General features: G+C 52.8%; 1 protein-coding gene across 1 annotated transcript; it reads left to right on the plus strand.

The window, feature by feature from the left end:
- The first annotated feature begins 3112 nt into the window (after nucleotides 1-3112).
- Nucleotides 3113-5122, plus strand: LOC119449215 (uncharacterized). The gene has a single exon (XM_037712394.1). It carries the CDS (start codon nucleotides 3113-3115, stop codon nucleotides 5120-5122), a length of 2010 nt encoding a protein of 669 aa, XP_037568322.1.
- Nucleotides 5123-23473: the final 18351 nt, after the last annotated feature.

Consider the following 23473-nt stretch of genomic DNA (forward strand, 5'->3'; position numbering starts at 1 on the left):
ACTCCAGCTGGCTTCCATATCGAGACCGATATAGTGGTGGTGGGAATAGCATATCTATAGTGTTCCAGTATAGGCACTTTCGTTTTACATTCTTTAGGTACTCTTGAGAAAAACGCTGCTGAAAGAATCGAGCTGCCTGCTCCACCTCCCTGTAGAATTTTAGGGTGTGCACACGTGGGACTCCTTGGGCATCATCAATCCACTCACCCAAGAACCCACCGCCTAGTTGTTTGAAAGAATGACGTATAATATGATTAGTTTGGTTTTTGAAAAAAAAAGGTACCTGTGAACTTTTAGTTTTACCTCTACGTTTACAAGCCCTAGGCCTCCTTTCGCCTTACTTAAAAATAAATTACTGCGCCTCATGCTCTCAAAACGTGACTCCCATATAAATGTTGCGCAAAATCTATGCACACGATTTACGTGTGCCGACAAACAGGGCATCACCTGCGCTGAGTACCACACAGCTGGAAAGAACACAGTATTGCACACAAGGGCTCTGTTCAAAAATGGGACAGTTCTTCCATGCCACTGTTGCACTTTTGCCGCGCGGCGCTAACCACTACGCCACGAAGCGCACATGGACACACGCACCACGATGACAATAAATGCCCAACATTAACGAAAGACTGCGCGTTTCTAACGCGTTTGTGCTAGCGCGTTACGGGCCGTGTAAGAAGCTGGTGTAAGACGCTGTGGCCTCTCCGCCTTACCCCCGTATTCATAAACGCTGATGGCGTCGGCAAACGCGGTGCACGTTCCGGCATGTGTAAACGGCTGCGTAAGACGCTGTGGCCTCTCCCCCTTACTAGAGAGTACTGCACGTTTCTAACGCGTTTGTGCTAGCGTCCCCTTAAGCGGGAGATGGTGCAATTATAATGAAGGGCGCTGTTATAAAATAGGAATGACGTCACATATGGCGCGTGTCATTGGTGGAAGTCAATCGTTCGATTTAGTGCGGCGAGACTGGGCGAATTACACGGAAGATTCACGGTTTACCGATGATTCCCTCCGGAGCTTCGCCCACTAATCATCATTCACCCCGTGGATATGCGGTGTTTTTTTTTCGTAAAAGTAGACGTGGCTACCTACTACGACGACGACGACTACTACTACTACTACTACATACTACAGAGGAGGGACAGACCCACACCCTAAGGAGCTTAGCCCCTAAAAGAAAAAGAATAATGAGAGGTATACAAAAATGCTAGATAAAGAACATGCATAGTATACCTGATTAAATCAAGCAGGCTAGGTGACTATTTGTCGCCGCCCCGTTTCAAAGGGGATGCCAATAAATCATCATCATCATCAGGCTCGATTCGTCTCCCCCTGCGTGCTTGCCTTATATATGGGCAACGCCTCCTATAAAGACAGTCTTTATAGGAGGCGTTGATATGGGTATTTTCCGCAGCCTGATAGCAAGAGCTTACGTGGCTCAGTGGTAGAGTAACCGGCTCCCGCGCAGCGGGCGCGGGTTCGATCCCGCCGGGAATCGGGTACGTTTTTCGCGCTTCTGGCCACAGCGGTTACGTGGCGGACGCCGGCGGCGGCATCATCGCGACCCGAAACGGCTATTGGAATGAGACCATAAGAGCTTACGCTATGCTGTATATATATATATATATATATATATATATATCGAAAACGATACGTTTTTGGGAATTTGCTCATCTTTGAGACTCTGTTCTTACTCCTTTGTAAGTACATTCCAGCTTGCAATGATTTACAGCAGAGATAGGCCCTTTATAGGTTCTTTGTTCTTTGAGGACTGCGGAATAACATTCTGAAAGAACAAGCATCATTTTTTTAACAATGTTACAAATGCCCGAATACTGTGTTTTGAGAGATGCGGTCCATAGTGAGAGAATGAGCATACGCTTCCTTCTCTTCTGAGCCCTGCTCAACGGCAATGAGGTACTTGCGGTCGGTGGAACATGCTTTCAGAGAGAGAGAGAGAGAGAGAGAGAGAGAGAAAACAAAAACGTGGGCAGCTTGCACTAGTAGTGCAAGGCTGGAGTAAACAGCGGACCTTGTATTCGACCTAGCTTTTCTTCCAGGTTTTACTAGCTTTGGCTAAGTTTTGCTAGGAAATGCTAAGTGCTGCTAGGCATGGTATTCCGAATCGGCTCGCCGTCGACGCGCAGATTCTCCCTTGGCCGCGCGACGCGCTTCAAGATGAGCGGCTTCTTCTTGGGTGTCCGGATCTTCTTTGGTCATCTCATGTCAAGGGTATATGTACTCAGCACAGCGTTAACGAGAGTTATGCAGCCGTCGCGGCGGCTCCGAGCTTTATCTCACTGGTGACGTCACGGCCAAGCTGCGCCTCCACACTTGCCGGGGCGTGGAGGATCGAAATCTGCCGAGCCGCCACCAGAGGCGCCTGCTGCAGTCACGGACACCGCGCGCGTTCGGCGCGAACGCGGTGAAACGGGGGAAACGCAAACGGCGTCGGCAGCAGCTCTGCGCATTGCTTTGTTGGTGCTGCTACAATTTCTCTCCCTGTCTCGCTCTCATATTTCTTTGTCCCTCCCGAGCATAGCTCTCCTTCCCTCTCCTTAACGTCCCATGTCCGGGGCCCGGGCAACAACATGTGCACGGCACGGAGATGAGGCGAAGCACACGCCGCTACGCGAGGGGGTTGCAAAGCAACCCAGGTGACTCATCGCTCGGCGAGGGGGCTTTTACAGCGAAAGCTGTATATGGCTAGGCGACGGTGTAAGAATAAGCAAGAGAGGTGCTGACACTCTCCCCACAACGTGCGCCGCCCGCTCGCGTCCAGATTATGTTGGAGCGGCCGTGGCACGAGGACTTCGGCCATCACCTCCAAGCTTGCGCTTGGATTCTCCGCGAGCAACCCGCTCCCCGGCCTGCTGGACTTGCACATGCCCGAGTGTTTTGCGATTTACACGTGCCACGTGTTCGCCGCTGTACGTGTGCCTCGTGTGTCAGGTGTCCGCGCTCCGCGGGTGCCTGTCGTACTTGCAACCCGTGCTGTACCACGTGCTTTTTGTGCACTCCGTGAGCGTCGGCCTGCTTCCGTGCACGTGCCCGCGCGGTGTTTGTGCTGCGTGCGGTAGCCCGTTCCCGTGTCCCGTGAGGCCCACGCGACATGGCGGATTTCACGGCTCCCTCCTGCGGACCTTCCCGCAAGGGACATCGGCGTTCGGCAAGTGCGACGGTGGACATGCCGCAGTCCTTGGGCCTTGAGCTTCGGCATCGCGATGCCGCACGGGCAAGGGCTGCGGACATCGTCGACCAGTGGTTGGCGAGGCGCGGCCCGGCCACCCGGCGCCCATCTGCCCCGGCTGCGTCTGTCGCCGATGTTCCGGTCCCTTCGGGAGAGGTCCCAAATGATCTCCCCCTGACAACTCCAGCTCCCGCGGCACTGCAGCCCACGGATACCTTCGAGCCAGTCGCGGTGGAGCTCCCTGTGACCTCCGACGAGGAGGTCATGGACGAGTCAACCTCTCGGAAGCGTGGCCGAGACAGCGAGGACGAGGAGGAGGTTTTCAAGCAGTCAAAGGGCCTCGGTGCCCTTCCGGACTCAAAGAGGAAGCCTTTGACTCCTCCATCCGGCTCTGCTGCTGGCGAACGAGCTCCAGATGCAGCGACGGCGGCGACCGGCGCAGTGGAGCCTGCAGCTTCCACCCCTACTGCAGAAAAAACCGCATCAACAGCTGTTCCTGGGAAGCCGGCTACTACCCCCACCGGAGTTACTGCTTCCCTGGAGACGGCAGAACCTCGCCAGCTTGAGCCTCACCGCAAGGTGCCGCAACATACTGCAGCTGACTTCCTGAAAAGGAATCGGCGGCCAGCCACAAACGTTGCAACGAAAAAGCAGAAGAAAAAGAAAACAGCTAGGGCCAAGCATCCCCCACCGGCTGGCGCACCCCTTGCTGGTTCCAGCTCTTTGCAGGACGCCTCTCCGTCTACACCTACATCCCCCCCACAGCAGGCTGACCCCAGACAGCCGACGCCTGAGGCCATGACTAGCCGGGCGAGGGCCCACGAGCCTGCTGGCAGCACCCCTGAGGTTACTGATGACTTCAGCGTGGTGATGTCGCGCGCCGCCCGCCGTCGCACCAGAGCCACCGTGGCCCTGGCCTCAGATCCTTCCGTGGCAGGAACGGTCTTGTTCCGGCCCTCCGAGAAGGGCGGCTCCTTCGCGAAGGAATCGCGCCTTGCACTGGCTAGTGCACTATCGTCTCTCCAAGGAGTGAGTGCGGTGCGCGTAAACGCGAAAAGAAATGTGGTTGCCGCGGACGCAGTGATGCAGAGCTGCCTCGATGTGCTGCTGGCTATCACCGAACTCCGTGGCATCCCCGTTGCGGCCTGCTTACCCGCGGATCGCACGCGGAGCACAGGGTTTGTTCACGGAGATGATGGAACGCACAGCGAGGCTGAGCTACTGGAGGGCATCCGGAGCAGCATTCCCGTCCTTGCTGCCACCCGACGGGAGAGCACGGTAGTCCTCCGGTTCGCCGGCCCGCTGCCTCCTGAAAGCGTCAGCATTTTCAAGCTCCGCTTTGCTGTGCGGCCTGCCCGCCCCCGTCCGCTCCAGTGCCAGCAGTGTGGACGCCTCGGCCACGTGGCAGCCACATGCAAATGGCCCAACAGCTGCAAGAACTGCAGCCGCACACACCCGGCTACAGAATTCTGCAGCAACCAGGCCCGCTGCACCAACTGTGGAGGCAACCACCCTGCCTGTACTCCCGCCTGCCCCAGATGGCAGGAGGAACGCAAGGTGGCGACCATTCTGGCGACTTCCTCAGTCCCACTGTCCAGGCACGCAGTCCGGACGATGGTACGGGAGGGCACCCCTGCAGCCAAGCCTGCCGGCACCTATGCTAAAGTTGCTGCTGGCCCCCGGAGACCAGCCCCCCCGGCACTCCAGTCTGCCGCGGCCCCCTCTAAGCAGCCTTCCACCCCTGCTGCTCGACCAACAGCCAATGCAGCACAGCCCTTGGCGACTCCTGCCGCTGACCCGAGGGACGCCATCATCGCCTCCTTGCAGCTCACTCTCCGAGCAGTGGGTGAGCTCCTCCCAGCGGACAGCCCGCTGAAAACCCTCTGCCTCCAGGCTGGGGGACTGCAGGGAGACAAGAACCACCATGGCTAGTGGCCGAGGGAACAGCCGACGCCCTCGAGTGCTGCAGTGGAACGCGAATTCACTGCGGCGACGGCAGGCGGAGCTGTGTTTACACCTCCTGCAGGAGGACTACGACGTGCTCGCCCTGCAGGAGGTGTACGTAACGGCTGGAGCTCTACGCTTGTCAGGGTATGTGGGTCACCTAAGTACCACATCCTGCACGCTGGACACGTGCACCGAGGCACCCTGCCGGACGGCCGGCCATGTCCAGGGACCTGCCCGATGTGCCGTCTACGTTCGGGCGAGTATCCCCCATGCTGTGGTCCCTGTGGATGATCTGGCCGGCGGCGCGATGGAGTGCTGTGCGGTCACTGTCCGCATAGGCTCGTGCGACACCACAGTGGCCAGCGTATACATCCGCCCCCGTCTCGCCTGGGATGCCTCCAGCTTCCTGCCTCTGGCAAGCCGCCTCGGGAAAGACTTCCTCCTGTGTGGGGACATGAATGCCCACCACACAGCCTGGGGTGGAAAACGCTGCTGCACTCGTGGTCGTGCCATCGCGGACATCAGCCTACGTGCAGGTCTCCTGATACTCAACACCGGAGAGATCACCTACGTCCGACGAGGTGTGCGCACGGCAATAGACCTCAGTCTTGCGACTGAACGCTGTGCGTACACCTGGAGAGTTTGTCCAGACACCTGGGGGTCCGATCATTTCCCTGTCATCGTCTCTCATGACGCTGGTCGGGCCCCCCGGAGCAGGGTCTGTTCTATGGTGAACTGGACCCTCTTCAGGAGACACTGCATGGGTGATCAAGCAGATGGCGACTTCCTCCAGCACATAAAGAACAGTGCCTCAGCAGCCACCATAGTGACGCGAGTGCAGCCAGAACGCCCTGTTCCTGACCTCCGGCAGTTGAATCTCCGGGCTTCAAGGAGGAGGGCAGAACGTCGGGCCATCCGCACGGCTGACCAGGAGGACTGGACCATCTACCGGAGGCTGGACGCAATATGCAGACGACACGCAAACCAGCGCCGTCGGCGGAGCTGGGAGGGGGTCTGCAGCTCTATCTCCTCTGCCACGACCAGCTCAACGGTGTGGCGCTTGCTGCGATCACTCCAGCAGGGCCCAAGCCTCCGACAGCCAATTATGGCTGTTGCTGTCTCCATGGGGCTGACAGAAACGGCCCTGGCAAACCTCCTGGCCAGTCACTTTACCTCCCGGCCACCTGTCCCGCTCCCCGATCCTGCCAGCATGGTGAGAGGAGCAGCCCCGCACATCGTCCACCACCAGGACTGGGCACTGGAGCAAGTGGCGGCACTGTGCAACAAGCCATTCCAACCCCACGAGCTGACCAAGGCCCTCGACCGTTCCAGGCGGCGCAGCGCCCCGGGAGCAGACGGGATAACCTTCCAGATGCTCCGCAACCTGGCAGACGCAGAGAGGGCTCGACTCCTGGACCAACTGAACGCCATCTGGATGAGTGGAAAGCTCCCCGACTCATGGCTCACTGCCATTGTCGTCCCTGTACTAAAGGCACGAAAGCCAGCCACCGCTCCATCGTCCTACAGGCCTGTCTCCTTAACATCCGCTGCCTGCAAACTCATGGAATCCATGGCCCTGGCCCGTATGGTATGGATCTCCAGGGTGCTGGACTTCTTCCCGGAGCAGCAGACTGGTTTCCGGAGCCGCCGCTGTACAGCTGATTCCATCGGCGATGTCGTGTCAACACTGGAGCAGGCCAGGAGCGAGGGAGAGACAGCTCTGTTGGTTCTTCTGGATGTGCAGAGTGCCTTCGACGGACTGCCCCATCTGGTGGTGATGCACGCCCTCGATGAAGTGGGGGGTCTGGACGCATGGAGCACTTCGTGCGTGCCTTCCTATCTGGCCGCTCTTTCCGCGTACTTGTGGGCAATGCACAGAGCTCCCCGCTACTGGTCACAGCAGGCGTGCCTCAGGGATCCGTGTTGAGTCCTTTTCTATTCAACGTGGCCCTGGCGCACCTGCCTTCAACCATCCCGAAGGGCCAGCGCTTCCCTGTGTATGCTGACGACATCGCCCTGTGGACCAGCGGTCCACGACGCAACCTCGCCGCAGTCCGGACCTGCCTCCAGGAGGCCCTGGACGCCTCGGTGGGCCACCTTGCTTCTGTGGGCCTCTCGGTATCCCCCGCTAAGACCAAGGCCCTCCTGGTACACCCCCGCTCGGCCAACCGACGGAGCGCTGCCTGTCTCATCATAGGTGGCACCGGGATACCATGGCAGAGGACAGTCACATACCTCGGGTTGCAGATTGACCATCTGCTGACTGTGAAGGCTGTGGTGGCGCAGGTCCAGAGGGTCCAGAGAGTGGTGAGAGGCATTTTCCTGAGGGGGCGGGGATGCTCGCCATCCTGGGCACTGCGACTGCATTCAGCAGCCGCCACCTCCAGGCTGCTCTATGCCCTGCCACTGCCCCAGTTCCTGCCCTTTCACCAACCCGGCTGAAACGTCTGGAACAACTCCACCGGGGCTTCATCAGGAGCGTGCTGGGGCTACCCCGGTCCTCACAGATAGCGGCAACGCTTGCAGAGGCAGGAGCGTGGCCTTTGTCTCTCTTGCTGCAGCAGCGTGGCTTGCTGCACATTGACAGGCTGGCCCACGCCCCTGACGGAGAACCCCTGCTCAACCGCCTGGCCAGCCGACCCTCTTCCAGAATGGGGAGCCTGGTCGAGACCTACCAGACAGTGGTCGGTCAGGTACCTCCAGCGGTGCGACTCCCACCACCACACGAGAGGCCCTTGGTCATCTGCACCTCGCTGGAGGGACACTCCAAGCGCCGTTCTTCCAGCTGCACACTCTTGCAGGCGGCCACCTCTAAGCTGGAGGAAGAGCTGGCGGGGAGACTACTCGTCTTCACGGACGGCTCCGTCCTCCCCGACACCGGCTCCGCCACTGCAGCCTGTGTGGCCCCCGCGCTCGGCAGGGCATCGACTTGCCGACTCTCCTTCTCGGCCAGCTCCACCGCTGCTGAGATGGCAGGCCTTCACCTGGCCGCAGACCTGCTGGCAGCAGACCCTCCTGGAGTACCTGTGGCGGTGGCCAGCGACCCAAGAGCAGCTCTCCAGGCCGTGTGTCTCCCGGAGAGGGCTGGCCTTAATGCAGCCCTCTTGGTAACCAAGCTTTACGCCCTCCGCGCCAGTGGCACCGATGTCTCGTTGCACTGGATCCCTGCACACGTGGGAATCCCGGGCAATGAAGAGGCAGATGCCTTGGCAAAAGAGGCACACGGCATGGACACGGCGATCAGCCCGGCAGTCATTGCCTCAGACTACTCCAGGAGCACCTTGCAGCGACTGCTGCTGAGCTGTCACCCCGACGCACGCGTGGCGAGGCGGAATCCCCCGACACGGCTCCCGGACCGGGGACTGACAAGGAGGGAGAGATCCCTCCTGCTACGCCTACGGATTGGCTGCTGCTGGACAGCCGCCCGGAGCTTTCGCCTGGGTACAACTGACTCGCCAGCCTGCACACAGTGCGGGGAAGACGAAACACTGGAGCACCTCCTATGTTTCTGCCCCGCACTCAACCAACACCGAGCCACCATGGTGGCTCAACTACGCCGCATGGGCCTGCCGTCAGCCTCCAGCACGGACCTGCTCTTCCCAGCCCGCAGTTCCAGCAGGGTATTCAAGGTCGTACTCTGTTACCTTGCCGATTCGATGCTGGCTGACCGACTGTGAGGGCACCCTGCCCGAGACGATGACGACTACCCTCTCCCTCCCCTTATTCCACTTTTCCTACTTTCTATCCCCCCTTCCCTGCCCCTCAGATGCTGAGCCGTGCTCCCTATAAGGGCTGCAGAAACATGCATCTTTTCTCTTTTCCTCAACCTCTACTACTACTACTACTACTCCATATTATGTTCGGCTCGGTTACAGCTCGGTCGGCGCCGTCGGGCTTTGTCTTCCTGCTTGCATGTGTGGCCGCGCTTTTTTGAAGGCGCGCTTTTTGTTCGCGTTCGTTTCATGAGCTTGTGCTTGGGTATTGTCGCCGCGGGCCCTCGACAAAAGTGGCAGTGGCCTATCTGAGGGGCGTTTGAAATGGCTAGAAAGTACTTCGTTCCAAACTGCAATTCTGGACTTGCTGACTTGCGCGGAGCGTGTGCCGTTATTCAAATCGCCGTCCGACAGCGGTCGTCTAGAGCAGTGGCGCCGTGCAAATCTGAGGGCAGACTGAACTCTAATGCCTACCGACCATGTCTGCGGCAACCATCTTTCAGAGAATACGATATCGGTGACATATTACGCGGAGCTCGATAAAAGGGTTTCCTTCTTATTTTCGAACTGTACAAAGAACCTCCCACGGTTAAATAAACCTCGAAAGCCGCTGCGGAAGAGATAACCTCCGGTGTGCCACAGCAGTTTGTGAAAATTTTGCTGCATGTGCAAGATATATACTGGGAGGCTTAATTATCATGCACCAACATTTAAAAATATGCAAATGTCACGTAGCTGGACAGAACCAAGGCAATGTTGTCTGCCGACGCTTGGAGATACTCAGATTATATTTTTTGCATTCCGCCTAATTACATAATTATTTTCATCATTGTTTAATCAACTTTTTTCATGCTATATTTGGATAAAAAGTGTGAACGAGAGAATTGTACAGCAACACGGAAAACTCCCGATGCAGCTTTGTGTTGCTCAATACTTGATACATAAAAGTGTTTTCAGAGCGGCAAAGAAATCCGCGAATGCACGCAAAATTGCCGCGCTACATGCCGCTCGAGGCACTTTGCGTGTATTCGTGGGCTTCTTTCACGCTCGGAAAAACACTTCTACGTAACGCGTATTGAGCAATAGAAAGCTGTATCGGGAGTCTTTCATGTTGCTCTATAATTTTGTCATTGACACTTTGGATCTAATTATAATATTTGAGAAGTGGATTAATGAATTACGATTAATTATGTAAGTAAGCGGAATGTAAAAAATAATCAGAGTATCTCCAAGGGACGGCAACAACATTACTATGGTTCTGTGCAGCTACGTGACATTTGCGTATTTTTCAAATCTTGGTGCACCCTGTATAATACTGTTGTTTTCTGTGTGCCTGATTTTCAAATTTGTTCCATCCTGGCTACTGAATTTTTTTTTACAATGCGCGTGCGGTGTATATTACACGCTTGCATGTTTTTATTCAACATTTTTTCCATTGTGGGAGTGTATGAGAGCGTAAGCTTTTGGGATGGTTATCCCATATTAAAATTATCGAGCTGCTTCATGCACAATTTTTTCCGTATTGTGTCTGTGCAAAAAAAAAGGGTCTATGGGATTATTATGTTGTGGGTGTAAGTGTATTTGTGGACAGGCTGTATTATGCATTGTCCAACACGCTTACATTGGTACAATCTCATATGCAATTTAATAAAAAAGTAAGTCACCTCTTTTTTTTAGATCTTGTAAGAGCCACTCAGTCATCAGTGGACGAAAGCCAACTGAATAATACACATGATCCATGTTAAGTGGAATTCGAATAAAAAAGGCATTTGCTCAAGTTTTCATCAGTTAACTGTATTAGTGATGCTGTAATCCAAGATAAGACGCCTGCCTTCGTCCTGCCTAATAAATTCCCATTTGAAAGAGTTTTTACATAGCTGATGTGCATTCTCATCTTAAGTTCTAGCCATGAACAGCCACTTTGCTCTAGTGCGTTACATATCGCAAGCTTGCGTCGTTTCATTTCTTAATTTATACCACAGCCGCACTGAATTCGTGCAACGATGCTTGAACGGTTTTCAGAGTGTGAATAGAAGCAGCGATAAGCATGAAAAAACAACAGTTTCCAGTGCAGTAACTATTTTCATCTGATCGAGGTGTAGCACGCAGGCCAATGCTTTTTTTAAATGCTTGGATGAACGGCTAGACCGGACGAAACAAACTGTGCGCGCGAGCGGAACTTGAGTGGGCTTTGAGTGCTGCCCGATCGATCCGTGTTCACGTCATTCACGCCCTGCGTAAGATACCTTCATGTTAGTGAAGCATTAAGCCTGGTACACTTATCACTGTAATCTGAAATAACGAATTCCCTGCGCGCTTTGAGTTTTACTCACTCCACCATGAACGAAAATTTAGGGGAGGCAGAGCAATGTCAAGCCGCCGGCGCCGCTAAGCTGGGACCGCTGACCGCGGCGCCATCTATCTGCTCGCAGAAGAGCTACTCGGTGCGCCCGCGCGCTGCCGAACATAATCTGGACGCTCGCGCGCGCAGTGTCAACACCTAAATGTATTTACACCGTGGGCTAGGCGAAACGAAAAACCGTTCATCCCATGTTTCGTTAAACGGCTCCATTGACTGCGCCGTCAGTTACGTCGTTCTCTACGTCGCACACAAGCGCGCGCGCCATTGGCAGCGCCGTTAGTGACGCCGTTCTCTGCGTAGTACCTGCTCTGCCCATAACGCCGGCTCCTCGGCTCGCCGTTGTCGCATGCGTTCGATATCTCGAGTTAGCTCGGCGTCGTGTTTAGCAGCGTGCGCTCGCCATTGGCGCATGCGTTCCACTTCGCGATTTCAACGTGGACGCTTCGTCGCAGCCGAAGCCAAAGTGCCGCTCGAGAAACTCCCGCCGAAAGCGGGCGTTGGCCCCGGCGAACGCGTTCCCGCCATTGCCACGTTGACGCTGCTCTGCCCGCAACGCCGCCTCCTCGGCTCGCCATTGTCGCATGCGTTCGATATCTCGAGTTAGCTCGGCATCGTGGTTAGCAGCATCAGCCCGCCATTGGCGCTTGCGTTCAACTAGAAACACAAACAAGTAATCGATAATTGAGAAACGCTTCAACACAGCGTCGGGATTAACCTACTGCTAAACACCGGAGCCGCATGTTTCAGCTTCGCAGGTTAACCAACTGTACGGAGTGCTTGGGTGGTGTTTTTTGGTTTCAGCAGACACATTACGCCCGGCCCTTTAACAGCTCCGCTGTTAAAAATACAGTCAGCTCTTCCACTGGGGTGGAGATGGAAGACCAGCGAAGCTGTACTACGGTGGGAATTATGTATTTCCAATTATGACTATTAAGATGTGATGGTGTAATTGGTTATTTGAACTATTAAATAATGAGAAATATATATGATCCATTTATTTAGTGATCACAGAGACCATGACCTTATGCTCGCTACGGTACACCACCATAGGGTGTACGGCAAAGGGTGACACGTTCTTCATAAACACGCCATCAACGCCGCGCGCGTTCGGTGCGAACGCGGGGAAAACGCCGCCGCCGTCGACAACAGTTCTATGCATTGTTTGTGTGACCGCACACAACGGCTGTCAAAATGATGGCGTGAGCAAGCGCGCCAAGCAGCGAGCGAAGGTTCATGCGGCCTATCACTTCAATGGAAACTGATCAGCGAAAGCACAGCGCATACAAAGGAAGGAGCCGTGTTTCAGATCGCTTTCAAGATACGGTGCGCGCGACCGCCGGTAGCCGCGTAAAGCCCAAGGACGCAGTTAATTGCTCGCAGAGCAAAAATTTGCACTACCTCCCTCCCACGCTGCCTTCCTGCTTTCCTCCATACGCGTGGGTGATTGAGTCGCCAGTTCCCCTTGCGCCCCGTCGCACGATACGCATTTGGTGCCGCAGCTAAACGTCGCCTCCCCTCCCATCCCCCACGGCCTTTCGCGCGACGGAAGAAGTCGCGTTTTCTCTCCGCCGTGCGTTCGCTCCCCGTGAAAGCGCGCGTCCCTCGCGCGCTTTCACTCGCACGTGTAGCATACGGCCAATTAGAGTTTTTTCTACACGCGGACACGACCATCGAAGACTGAGCCCTTAGCAGCTTCACTGTAAAAACTGTTTGAACGAAATGCACTCGCGTAGTTCGCCACTTCAGTACAGCGGCCGATATTCCTGAATAGGCAAGGAGCACATTTACAGCCCTCCATGGGATGACGACGAAGTGTTTGCTGTATGGAACGCTGCTTCTCTGTCTCTGCGAATTCCAAGCTACTTTGTGGGAGACGCCGCTCCCATAACTACGGCGATGGATGTGGAGTCACCTGGAGGGGTGCCGGGTCCTTCCACGTCAACAGCGGCCGCGCCGAGAAAGCAGTCTAGTCACCCGAGTGACACTGACAGCGAGGACACTGTGATCTACTCAGCGACCAGTGATGAGACCTCGGAAGACAGTGACTTCGTGCCCGTAGCAAAACGCAAAGCAAAGACAAGAGTCATCAGGACATCTCCTTCCGCAAGTAAGGCTACTGTGATCCCGACGCGAAAGTCATCGGAGCACACAATTTTATTTGTGTCTGTGGCTGCTAGCGACAATATAAAACAGCTCAACCGCCAAGCTACATCTGTGGCGCTCGAAGCCCTTGTTCCGGGTCAGATCAAAGATGTAAGAATCAACGCCCGTAAGAACATTCTCGCTATAGATGTCGCAGACCGCAGCGCGCTAGATGTATTGAGCAACGTCAAGGTGCTGGGTAACATCAACGTACGCTGCTTCAAACAAGATGAACGTACCTCTACGGCCGGTGTTGTGTGTGATGTAGATAATTACATAAAATATGCCGACCTGACTATACTCATGAAGCTGGCGACAGAGGGAATAGCCATATTGCAAGGCCGTCGCCTAGGGAAATCGAACTGCGTGAAGCTAACTTTGAAAGGAGACAGCCTACCATCACACGTCAAGGTCGGTCACTTTCGACAAGTAGTACGGCCTTTTGTGCCAAAGCCGCTTCAGTGCCGGAAGTGTCAAAGGATAGGACACGTTAGTGCAGTTTGCACAAAGACAGCCGTGTGCTCACGATGCTCTGGGTCGCAAAGCTCCGACGCCTGTTGTACAGAAAACCAAAAGTGCGCCAATTGCCAAGGCTCTCACGACGCATCTTCCAAGAATTGCTCACATGTGAAAAAGGAGATAAAAGTCTTGAGGCAAATGGTCAGGGATGGTTCCTCGCACAGGGAGGCTGCCGCTAAGGTGCGACGCCGGCGTTAACATCGCCGCAGATCTTCGAGGAAACCCACTGCTATTGCTAAGGATGCACCACGTCTGACGACAGTCCACACACTTCCACAGACAACTAGCAATACTAGCAGCGAGGATACTACGCAGAAAGACTCGATTGTCATTGCCTCACGCGAGGAGTGGCCTCCGTTGCCAAGGCTAGACCAACCAGCGGAGGAGCTACATGAAGCACGCTCGCAGAATCATGCTTCACCTTCGGACAGCAGCGAAGAAGACGACAAACAAGTTGTCACCATGATAAGGGCCCTTATGAACACGTTCCGAGTTCTCCTGACGTCCATACACACTCCAGCGGCTCGGGGTGCACTTCAGATACTGCATGCGCTGAATCCGGTACTGCCCAGTCTTGAGAAGCACCATGGCTGCTCCTCTGCACTCGCTCCTCAAACAAGTCAAGGAAGCGTCTATCTTTCAGTGGAATGCCCGTGGCCTTAAATCCCGCATTTCGGACTTTCGTCCCTTTGTTTTTAAGAACAAATTTCCAATCATCGTTATTTGTGAGCCAAACATTGAGAGCGCGATCCGCTTATCAGGATATAAAGCTTTAATGTCTGGCACCTGTAGCGACCGCAGCAAGGTCATCGTTCATGTCAGATGCGATTTCACTTATGTTTTACACCCAGTGGCACCTGATGACACAATCAGTACGTATGCTTGAGCGCAAAATGCAAGAACATCACACTCACGCTCGTAGGTGCCTACATTTCACCTTCGAGCCGTTTTAACAACGCAAGACTAAGTGCAATTTTAAAAGCGACACCTGGACCACGGAATATTACCGGCGATTTCAATGTGTATCATCCGCTTGGGGGAGCTTAAAGATGGATTGCTGAGGACGACGTGTTCTAACCTTCCCGTCGAACAATGAACTCTGCTGCCTAAATGATGGAAGTCCTACATTTCTGCGGGGATTGACTTACAGCAGCTGCCTGGACTTAACTTTTGTTTCAAGATCCCTCAGTAGCAGTGTGAAATGGTTCCCGGACAGCGAAACGCATGGTAGTGACCATGTTCCAGCATATGTTAAAGTCGAAGGCATAGGCAAGTCACACTGTACCACAGTTCAACGCATCGATTGGCCGAAATACACGCTCTTCGTGGAGCAGATGTGTCAAAATTCTCAGAACGGTGTACCTGGAAACAACGAGGAGCTTATTAATGACGCTGCTCAAAAGGCCACAAGCGTTTTTAGGCCTATTCCGAAATTTTCTGAATTAGAAGCGGAATTGGAACGCCTCCGAGCAATTCGCCGTCGCGCTGAGCGACACTACCGGCGCACCAAGTCCATCCACGACTTAAGGGAGTCCAGACGCATACAGAAGAAGATCCAGCGTCGGATAAACTTACTGCAGTCTCTAGGGTGGAAACTTTATGTGATTCCCTTGACCCACATAAACCCCTGTCATATATATGGAGGATGGTGCGTGGTCTTCGAACATCGCCGCAACAACGCCACCCCTTCAAATGCCTGGCTCTCTACCAAGGTCACTGAGAGATCGACGTAGCGGAGGACTTCTGTTTGAAGGTTGTCGGTCAACCGTCCTCGTTCACCGCGCATGATCCCAATGACGTTCCCATCTCGAGGGATTCTCGTATGGACAATCTGTTTTCCATCGAGGAGTTGCAAGCGGCATTGGCAGCCTGCAGACGTTCCTCAGAGCCTGGGCCTGACGGGGTGACGTACGCAGCTCTTGCCAACCTCGGTCAAACAGTCCTTCTGGACGTGTACAACAATTCGTGGCGTGAAGGAGTGCTTCCTGCTGCATGGAAGTCCAGCCTCCTTGTACTTCTGCTCAAACAAGGCAAATCACCTCTAGACGTAGCGTCTTATTGTCCCATTGCTCTGGCCAGTTGTCTAGGAAAGGTGATGGAGAGGATGGTGCTCGCACGTCTGGAGTGGTATTTAGAACGGTACGAGATATACCCTGATGCTATGGCAGGCTTTCGACGCAGACGTTCTTCTATAGAAAACGTCATAGATCTTGTCTCGTCGGTTCAGCACGAAAAAACCCTAAAGCGACTGTCAGCGGCGATGTTCCTGGACGTTAAAGGCACTTATGACAACATAACTCATCGGGCCATCCTGGACGCTTTGGGCGATGTCGGCCTAGGTGGCCTTGTTTTTTGATGGATACTCAGCTATTTGAAGGACAGGTCATTCTTTGTGGAAACAGAGGATGGTGTGACATCGCAGCACAACACCTACCGTGGCGTACCACAAGGTGGAGTCTTGAGCCCCACTCTACTTAATCTAGTGCTCATCGACCTGGTTCACTCCCTTCCGCAAACCGTCCATGTGTCGATCTATGCGGACGATATATGCATTTGGTCATCAGGAGTTACGCGTCCCCAGGTGCCCGCCAGACTCCAAAAGCGGCCACAGTAACATCAGGTTATCTTCGAGCACGAGGTCTGGAGGTGTCATCAGAGGAGTGCTCTATGGTCGCTTGCACGCGCAAAGCAATGAGACCGTATGTTGTCAAAATTAATGGACAGCCAATCATCTACGAGAAGAGGAACCGTTTTCTAGGAGTGATAATCGATCGAGACCTCTCCTGGAGTCCTCATATCTCCTACCTAAAAAGAAGCTGGCCATGATAACTCATGTTCTCAGCTTTCTCGCGGGAAAGTCATGGCGTGCATCTGTGAGGGCGATGCTCCAACTCTATAACGCACTCTTCCTGGGTCTCCTACGCTGTAGCTTACCTGTACTGAGTGGGACCGGTAAGACCAACCTCCGTGCCCTCCAGTCTGTGCAAGCTCAAGCTCGGCGAATATGTCTTGGCCTTCCCAGGCGTGCATCCATGGCAGCAACAATAGCCATCGCGCATGACCACCCCATCAATACGTACATTAAAGTCGACACTTTAAGGATGCACATCAGGCAATTCGCCCGACTTCCATCGCATCATATTGCCTCTCCTTCCTGCCGCTCGACCTCGTTCAGCGTTTAGCAGTATTATCGCCGCCAACCATGGAACATTATGGTCGAAATTCACGCCTGCAGCACGACCATCTCTACTACTGTGGTGCCTGCATCCAATCCAAGCCCTTCTTGTAATTCCCGGTATCAAAATGAAAACGGAGATGTAGTCATTCGCCCTCAAACAAACCGTGCTTTCATTCATGCATGAAAAGCACAGAGAACGCACCCACGTTTACACGGATGGTTCTGTCTCCTCCAAAAGTTCAGCGGGAGCAGTGATAATTCCCGTGAACTCTGTCACCATCCATTTCAAAACGTCTCACATTACATCATCGACGGCTGTAGATCTCGCAGCTATCCGTGCTGCTCTGGAATTTATTGTTCCCAAATCATCACAGTCATGGTCCATCTTTTGCGACTCGAAGGCAGCTCTCCAGTGCCTGCTGTCCCCTTTCAACCACGGACCTAACGCACAATTAGTCGCAGACATCCGACTACTTCACCATCACGCAACCGACAAGGGGCTCATCATCATCTACCAGTGGATACCGGGTCACTGCGGAATTTCTGGAAATCACAGTGCGGATGACGCTGCCCGATCGGCCCACGATGGTGCCCCTATTGTATCAATACCACTGTCGAGAACAGACGCAGCCACAAAACTTCGTTCCCTCGCACGCGAGCTTACGCAGACTCTGTGGAACACCAGTGATTTCAGAAGCGCACGCCTCTACAGATTGTATCCACGTTTGCAACTCCGTCTTCCACCAGGGTTACCACAAGCGGAAGGAACACTTCTGTGCCGCCTGTGGCTCGGCGTAGCATTCACGAACTCCTATTCCTTCCGCATTGGAATGGCTGACATCCCTGCTTGCGACAACTGTGGCTGCGAGGAGACAATCAAGCACCTCCTCTGTGACTGTCCCCGCTACAATGTGGCAAGAAAAGTGCTCGCGACTGCGCTTGAAAAACAGGACAATCGCCCCCTCACAGAGGAAAAAGTTTTAGGTCACTGGTCTAGACGGGCTTCGGTACTCAAGGCCTTAAGGGGCTCTGCTGGGCTTGTGAATTGTGCGACCGGCTTTGAACGTTGTAGCGCGTAGGGTCGCGTTGTTGTGCGAATTTTCTTACTCCACTTTTTTAATTTGTTTCTTCTATCACCTTTTATCCCCTTTACCCCTCTCCCCAGTACAGGGCAGCAAGCCGGTATTTACACTGGCTAACCTCCTTGTGTTTCTCTTTCTTTCTTTCTTTCTTTCTTTCTTTCTTTCTTTCTTTCTTTCTTTCTTTCTTTCTTTCTTTCTTTCTTTCTTTCTTTCTTCTCTCTCTCTCTCTCTCTCTGTCTCTCTACAGCCTTCCGGAAGATTCTTCTGTTTTACGCACAATCGGCGTAGATGCACCGTCTGTAAAATGGGTGTGATTATGAGGAGGAAGGCGCCTGGAGGTAGAGAAGAGAATCGTCGAAGAAGATTCGAAAAGAAAGCTAAACCAGTGGTGATTCCGTATTCTCACAAAGTGGCGCACAATCTTAAACACGTCGCCGTGAAATACAAAATTCCTGTTGATTTTTCCGCACCCCGAAAACTTGCTACTTTGTGCCGCCTGATTGGTTTTGATAACTCTAAGAAAGCAGGGTGTTCTATTAAACATGCAAATCCTTTTGTGAAGTGTGAGGAAGGGGTTGTATACCGTATACCACTGAAGTGTGCGAAAGAGTACGTCGGCCAAACTGGCCGATGTATTAATGATCGCCTGCGGGAGCATAAGCTTTCATTGAAATACGGTTATGGCTCAAACTTGCCTCTTCATTGCAAGGCCTGCGGCATTGAAAATAAACAAGCATGTGAAGCAAGGCTTCAAGATACTACAATCTTGTTTAAAAATAAAGACTCTGTGGCACGTGAATTGTTGGAGGCCAACCAGATTAAGAAGAGAGGGACACATGTGTCAGCTCCCCGTCTCTGAATATATACACAAATGAAAGCGTGTTTTTAGATAAGTTTTAGATTCGCGATTTCCTTCATGCATATCGTCAGTGTTCTCGCGCGTGCGCATTCATACAATCAGTGTTCCGCCTTTTTCGTCCCCCCTCTCCCCATGGCTATATATTCAACCACATTTGACCACAATAAACAGTTGCAAGTAGCGCCTTGTCTTGTCTTTGTTCCTTCTTAGTGTGCTGTCACTGTTGGCGCTTCATCTTTTAAAAAATTCTGCTTGCTGCCCACCAAGAAGTGTGCCTTAATTTGTGTGTACTATGCCAACGCCGAGCTCTGTCTTTCTGCACTAAAGATTTTGATGGGTGAATCCTATACCCTCGAGAGTGAAAGAACCGCGTCTGCTCCTCCCAACAGTGAAATGCTATCTATGTGACTGTGAACTGTGTCCATGAGCAATGGAATGACTACAAGATGATTGGGGACCCCACACGAGGCTGAGGTCACATATGCGGTGTAGGAAAATGGAAACATTTGAAGAAAATACCGCAGCCGACTTCGCTTACGAAGGAACTAGCTATGTGGATCTCCAGGTAGGTTCCGCACGACTATATACGGCGGACACATGCTGCGGCCATTCGTGAACTGGTACTGGCAGAGCCACGCACCTCGCCGTTTTCTGCACATATGCATTTCCTGTCGTCTGCGCTTCGACATCGTCTGAACGGGCACACAGACACACTGCAGAAGGAAAACATCGTCAGCGCACCGTCTATTTCCATATAGCTTTCAGTCTGGCACTTGGCTAAAAAAAGTCACAGTTTTGCCCGAAAGGTGAAGCATCGATTGCGATATCAAGCTAGTGGCCATGTACGAAGTAAGGATAGCAGATTTATCGGCCGTATAAACTTATAAACATAGGCATTCTAACTAAATTAACAAGCATGGCCTCACGCGCACATGCAAACATGAACGCATCTCACTCGATGACCGCGGAAACTCGCTGTCAAAACACTGGGCAGCAGCACCGAAGGAATTGAGCTTCGTGCCGGCGCTCCCATCAACGCGATCTTATCCGCGAAAACACAGCGCAGGGAGGACTCTGCCCCCACCGCAGATGGCTTTCAAGATACAGCCGCCCGGGCGGAAGCGCGCGGCGTAGTTGTGTAAACAAAGGAGTCTTCACAGTAGAAGGGCGGGAAGGGGAAGTTTATTGCTCGAAGAACCGTAATAACGCGTCCATACTGGCCGTTCGAGTCAGTCCAGAAGCGCCAGATCACGAGCGAGCCGCTCGCGCCGAGCGCGCTAGTAGCCGTCGTCGTCCTCTTCCTCTAATATTTAACACACTCCGGGGCCTGAGGTGGCGAGTTCTAAAGGGTACAATTTCTGCACAGGTCGGATCATCTGTGAGCCACTGGGTATTTTAACTTTACACGCACGGACGTTGCCATCTTTACTTCGGATGCAGTCACTTACTACCCCAGTCTTCCAGAACATTCTGGGAGCCTTGTCTTCGTGAATAATCACAACATCACCTTTACTGATGCTATAAGCTTTTGATGCTTTCCTCAAGTGAACGCTTCGAAGTGTCAGTAGATATTCACGAAGCCATCGCTTCCACAGTTGTTCCATTATTAGCTGCCTGTGGACCCACAAACTGAGCAGCTCAGTCTTTCTTTCTCCCTGTTCGTCAGACGTTTTAGGATTAGACAAGAGACGGCTGCCTAACAAAAAATGAGACGGGGTTAGAATGTCTGGCTCTTTAGGAGAAGAGTAAATGAAAGTTATGGGTCTGGAATTCACAACGGCTTCTGTTTCAGTCAGCAAAGTGCTCAGTTGTTGTAGGTCAACAGACGCCCTTCCCAATGACTTGCGAAGGCACATCTTCACAATCCTAACTAACCGCTCCCAAAACCCACCCCACCAAGGAGCTCTCTCTGCAATAAATTTCCAAGTTATGCCGTGGGTAGAGCAATACTGGCTGACTTCCTCTTTCCTCAACAACTGGTGCATGCTAGCTAGCTCACGTGCAGCTTTCTTGAATGTAGTAGCGTTGTCTGAGTAAACTATTCGCGGTGTTCCACGTCTTGCACAAAATCTTTGGAAAGCCATGAGAAAAGCGTTAGTAGTAAGTCCAACCACATGCTCAAGGTGAATTGCTCTAACTGCTGCACACGTGAATAGCACTATGTACACTTTAACACCATTGCAATCTTTCACAAAAACTGGCCCTGCAAAGTCAACTCCCGTAACCTCAAAGGGGCGCGAATTGCACACACGATCACTGGGAAGAGGGGCTGCCGGTGCACTCGCAGCCTTGAGTCGGAAACGAGCACAAATCACACATTTTCGTAGCACTCTCTTCACTGCTTGTCGCACTCTGGGCACCCAGAACCGGGCGCGAAGTTCATTTAATGTGTCACCGACACCGCCGTGGAGCACAGTTTTGTGAGCTTGCAAAATGACGAGTTGCGTGACCGGGTGGTTGGACGGTAGCAGCACAGGCGTCTTTTCGTTGTATGTGACATCGGCGTTCTGAAGGCGAGTTCTAATCCTCATGACGCCCTTTTCGTCAATAAAGGGATGCAGGTCTCTTATGGACGACGTCTTGTCGAGGTCTTGTCCCACTTCAAGTTGGGCTCTCTCTTTGGCATAGGTATCTGTCTGCATTTGCTTGAACCAGATGTTCTCAGCTTCTTGAACTTCAGTAGCTGTAAGTGATCCTTCTGTATGTGACGTTGGCGATCTACAGTTGTCCACGAAGCGTTTGACCCATGCTGTCACTCTTGCCATTCGTAACCAAGAACTAAATCGTTCAGCACTGAAAAGTGGTTCTCTTATCACGCTCACCAGTACAGGAACGTTTGTTTGTAACTCGGAAGAAACTTGTTCGTCTTCCGGTCCAGAATCTGGAGCGTCAGATGTCGTTGGCCAACTATTTGCCGCACGTAGAAGCCAGTTAGGTCCTTTCCACCACAGCTGGCTATTTCGAAGGTTTGTGAGCGAAAGCCCACGCGTCAGCAGATCAGCTGGGTTTTGTGTTCCCGGACAGTGATGCCACTGGTCTGGATCTGTTACTTGACGTATCTCGTTAACTCTGTTATAAACAAATTGCTTCCACTTGGTTGCCGTGCTTTGTATCCAACAAAGCGCTACACTTGAGTCCGTCCACAGGTGCTCTTCTATTTTCCATTGCCTCGACTCTAGAGCCTCCCGCAAGAACTTTAGGACTCTAGAAGCCAGAACCGCTGCTATCAACTCCAAACGTGGTAACGTGATCCGTTTGATTGGAGCTACTCTACACTTCGAAAATAGAAGCTGAACATCAACGTTACCGCATTGATCTTCCATTCTGAGATAAGCTACGGCACCGTAAGCAACAGAACTGGCATCAGCAAATACGTGAAGCTGGGAGCTTGAAGGCTTGTCCAAGAATAACTTCAGCTCACACCTGGGAAGTGACAACACCGGATAGCATTTTAGCTCATCGGACCAAGTTTCCCATTCGTGTCTAAGTTGCTCAGGCATAACTTCTTCCCACGCAGTGCCATGCTCCCACAATCTCTGAAAGAGGACTTTCATCCTAACGACGAACGGTGATAGCCACCCTAATGGATCGAAAATCCGTGCGGTCGTCTGAAGGACACATCTCTTGGTGTCGTTCTTCTTTTCGAGAATCTGCAACAGAGATTCCATGTTTAGAATAAGCTTGTCAGCAGCTGTGTCCCATAGCAAACCAAGAACTTTCGTAGGAGCCATTGCTGAGACAGAGTCCAATCTATCAGTGATGTACTTTCTTAACTCATCATCATTGGTGGACCATTTTTGCAGCTTCATGCCCGCTTTGCTGAGGATGAGATTTGCTTCGTTATAAAGACGGAAAGCTTCTTTTGAAGAAGAAACTCCTGTGACAAGATCGTCAACGTAGAAATTCTCGGCAAGTTGCATGGCAGATGATCTCAGCGCAGGATTGATGTGCTTGAAATGATACTGGAGCGTCGCTGTTAAGAGGAATGGACTTGCGGTAGTTCCAAATGGCACTCGTGTCATCCTATACTCCACTATTTTCGGCACATGTTCACTTGACATTGGCGTGCTGTCAAACCATAAAAAACGCAAGGCGTCGCGATCAGGCTCTTGAATGCCGATTTGAAGAAACGCCTTTTGTACATCTGCAGTGATTCCAATCTTGTGTAGCCTGAAATTCACAAGCATTTTAACCATGTTGTTGTTGATCTTGGGTCCTTTTTCTAATAATTCGTTCAGAGACGCTGCTCCATGCGCGTGTGACGAGGCATCGAAGACCACCCTCAGCCGTGTCGTCGAGGATGATTCCCTGATAACAGCATGGTGCGGCATGTAGTAACACCTCTCTGCCGAGTCTTTTCCGTTGACTCTTTCCGCGTGATCATCCAGTTCATACTGCCTGACTGCCTTGTCGTACTGCTGAAGAAGCTCCGCGTTACTACCAAATCGCCGCAATAAACCGTGTAGGCGTCGAACCGCAAC

This window comes from Dermacentor silvarum, chromosome 4 (genome assembly GCF_013339745.2).
Source record: "Dermacentor silvarum isolate Dsil-2018 chromosome 4, BIME_Dsil_1.4, whole genome shotgun sequence".
In the NCBI taxonomy this organism is placed as follows: Eukaryota; Metazoa; Arthropoda; class Arachnida; order Ixodida; family Ixodidae; genus Dermacentor; species Dermacentor silvarum.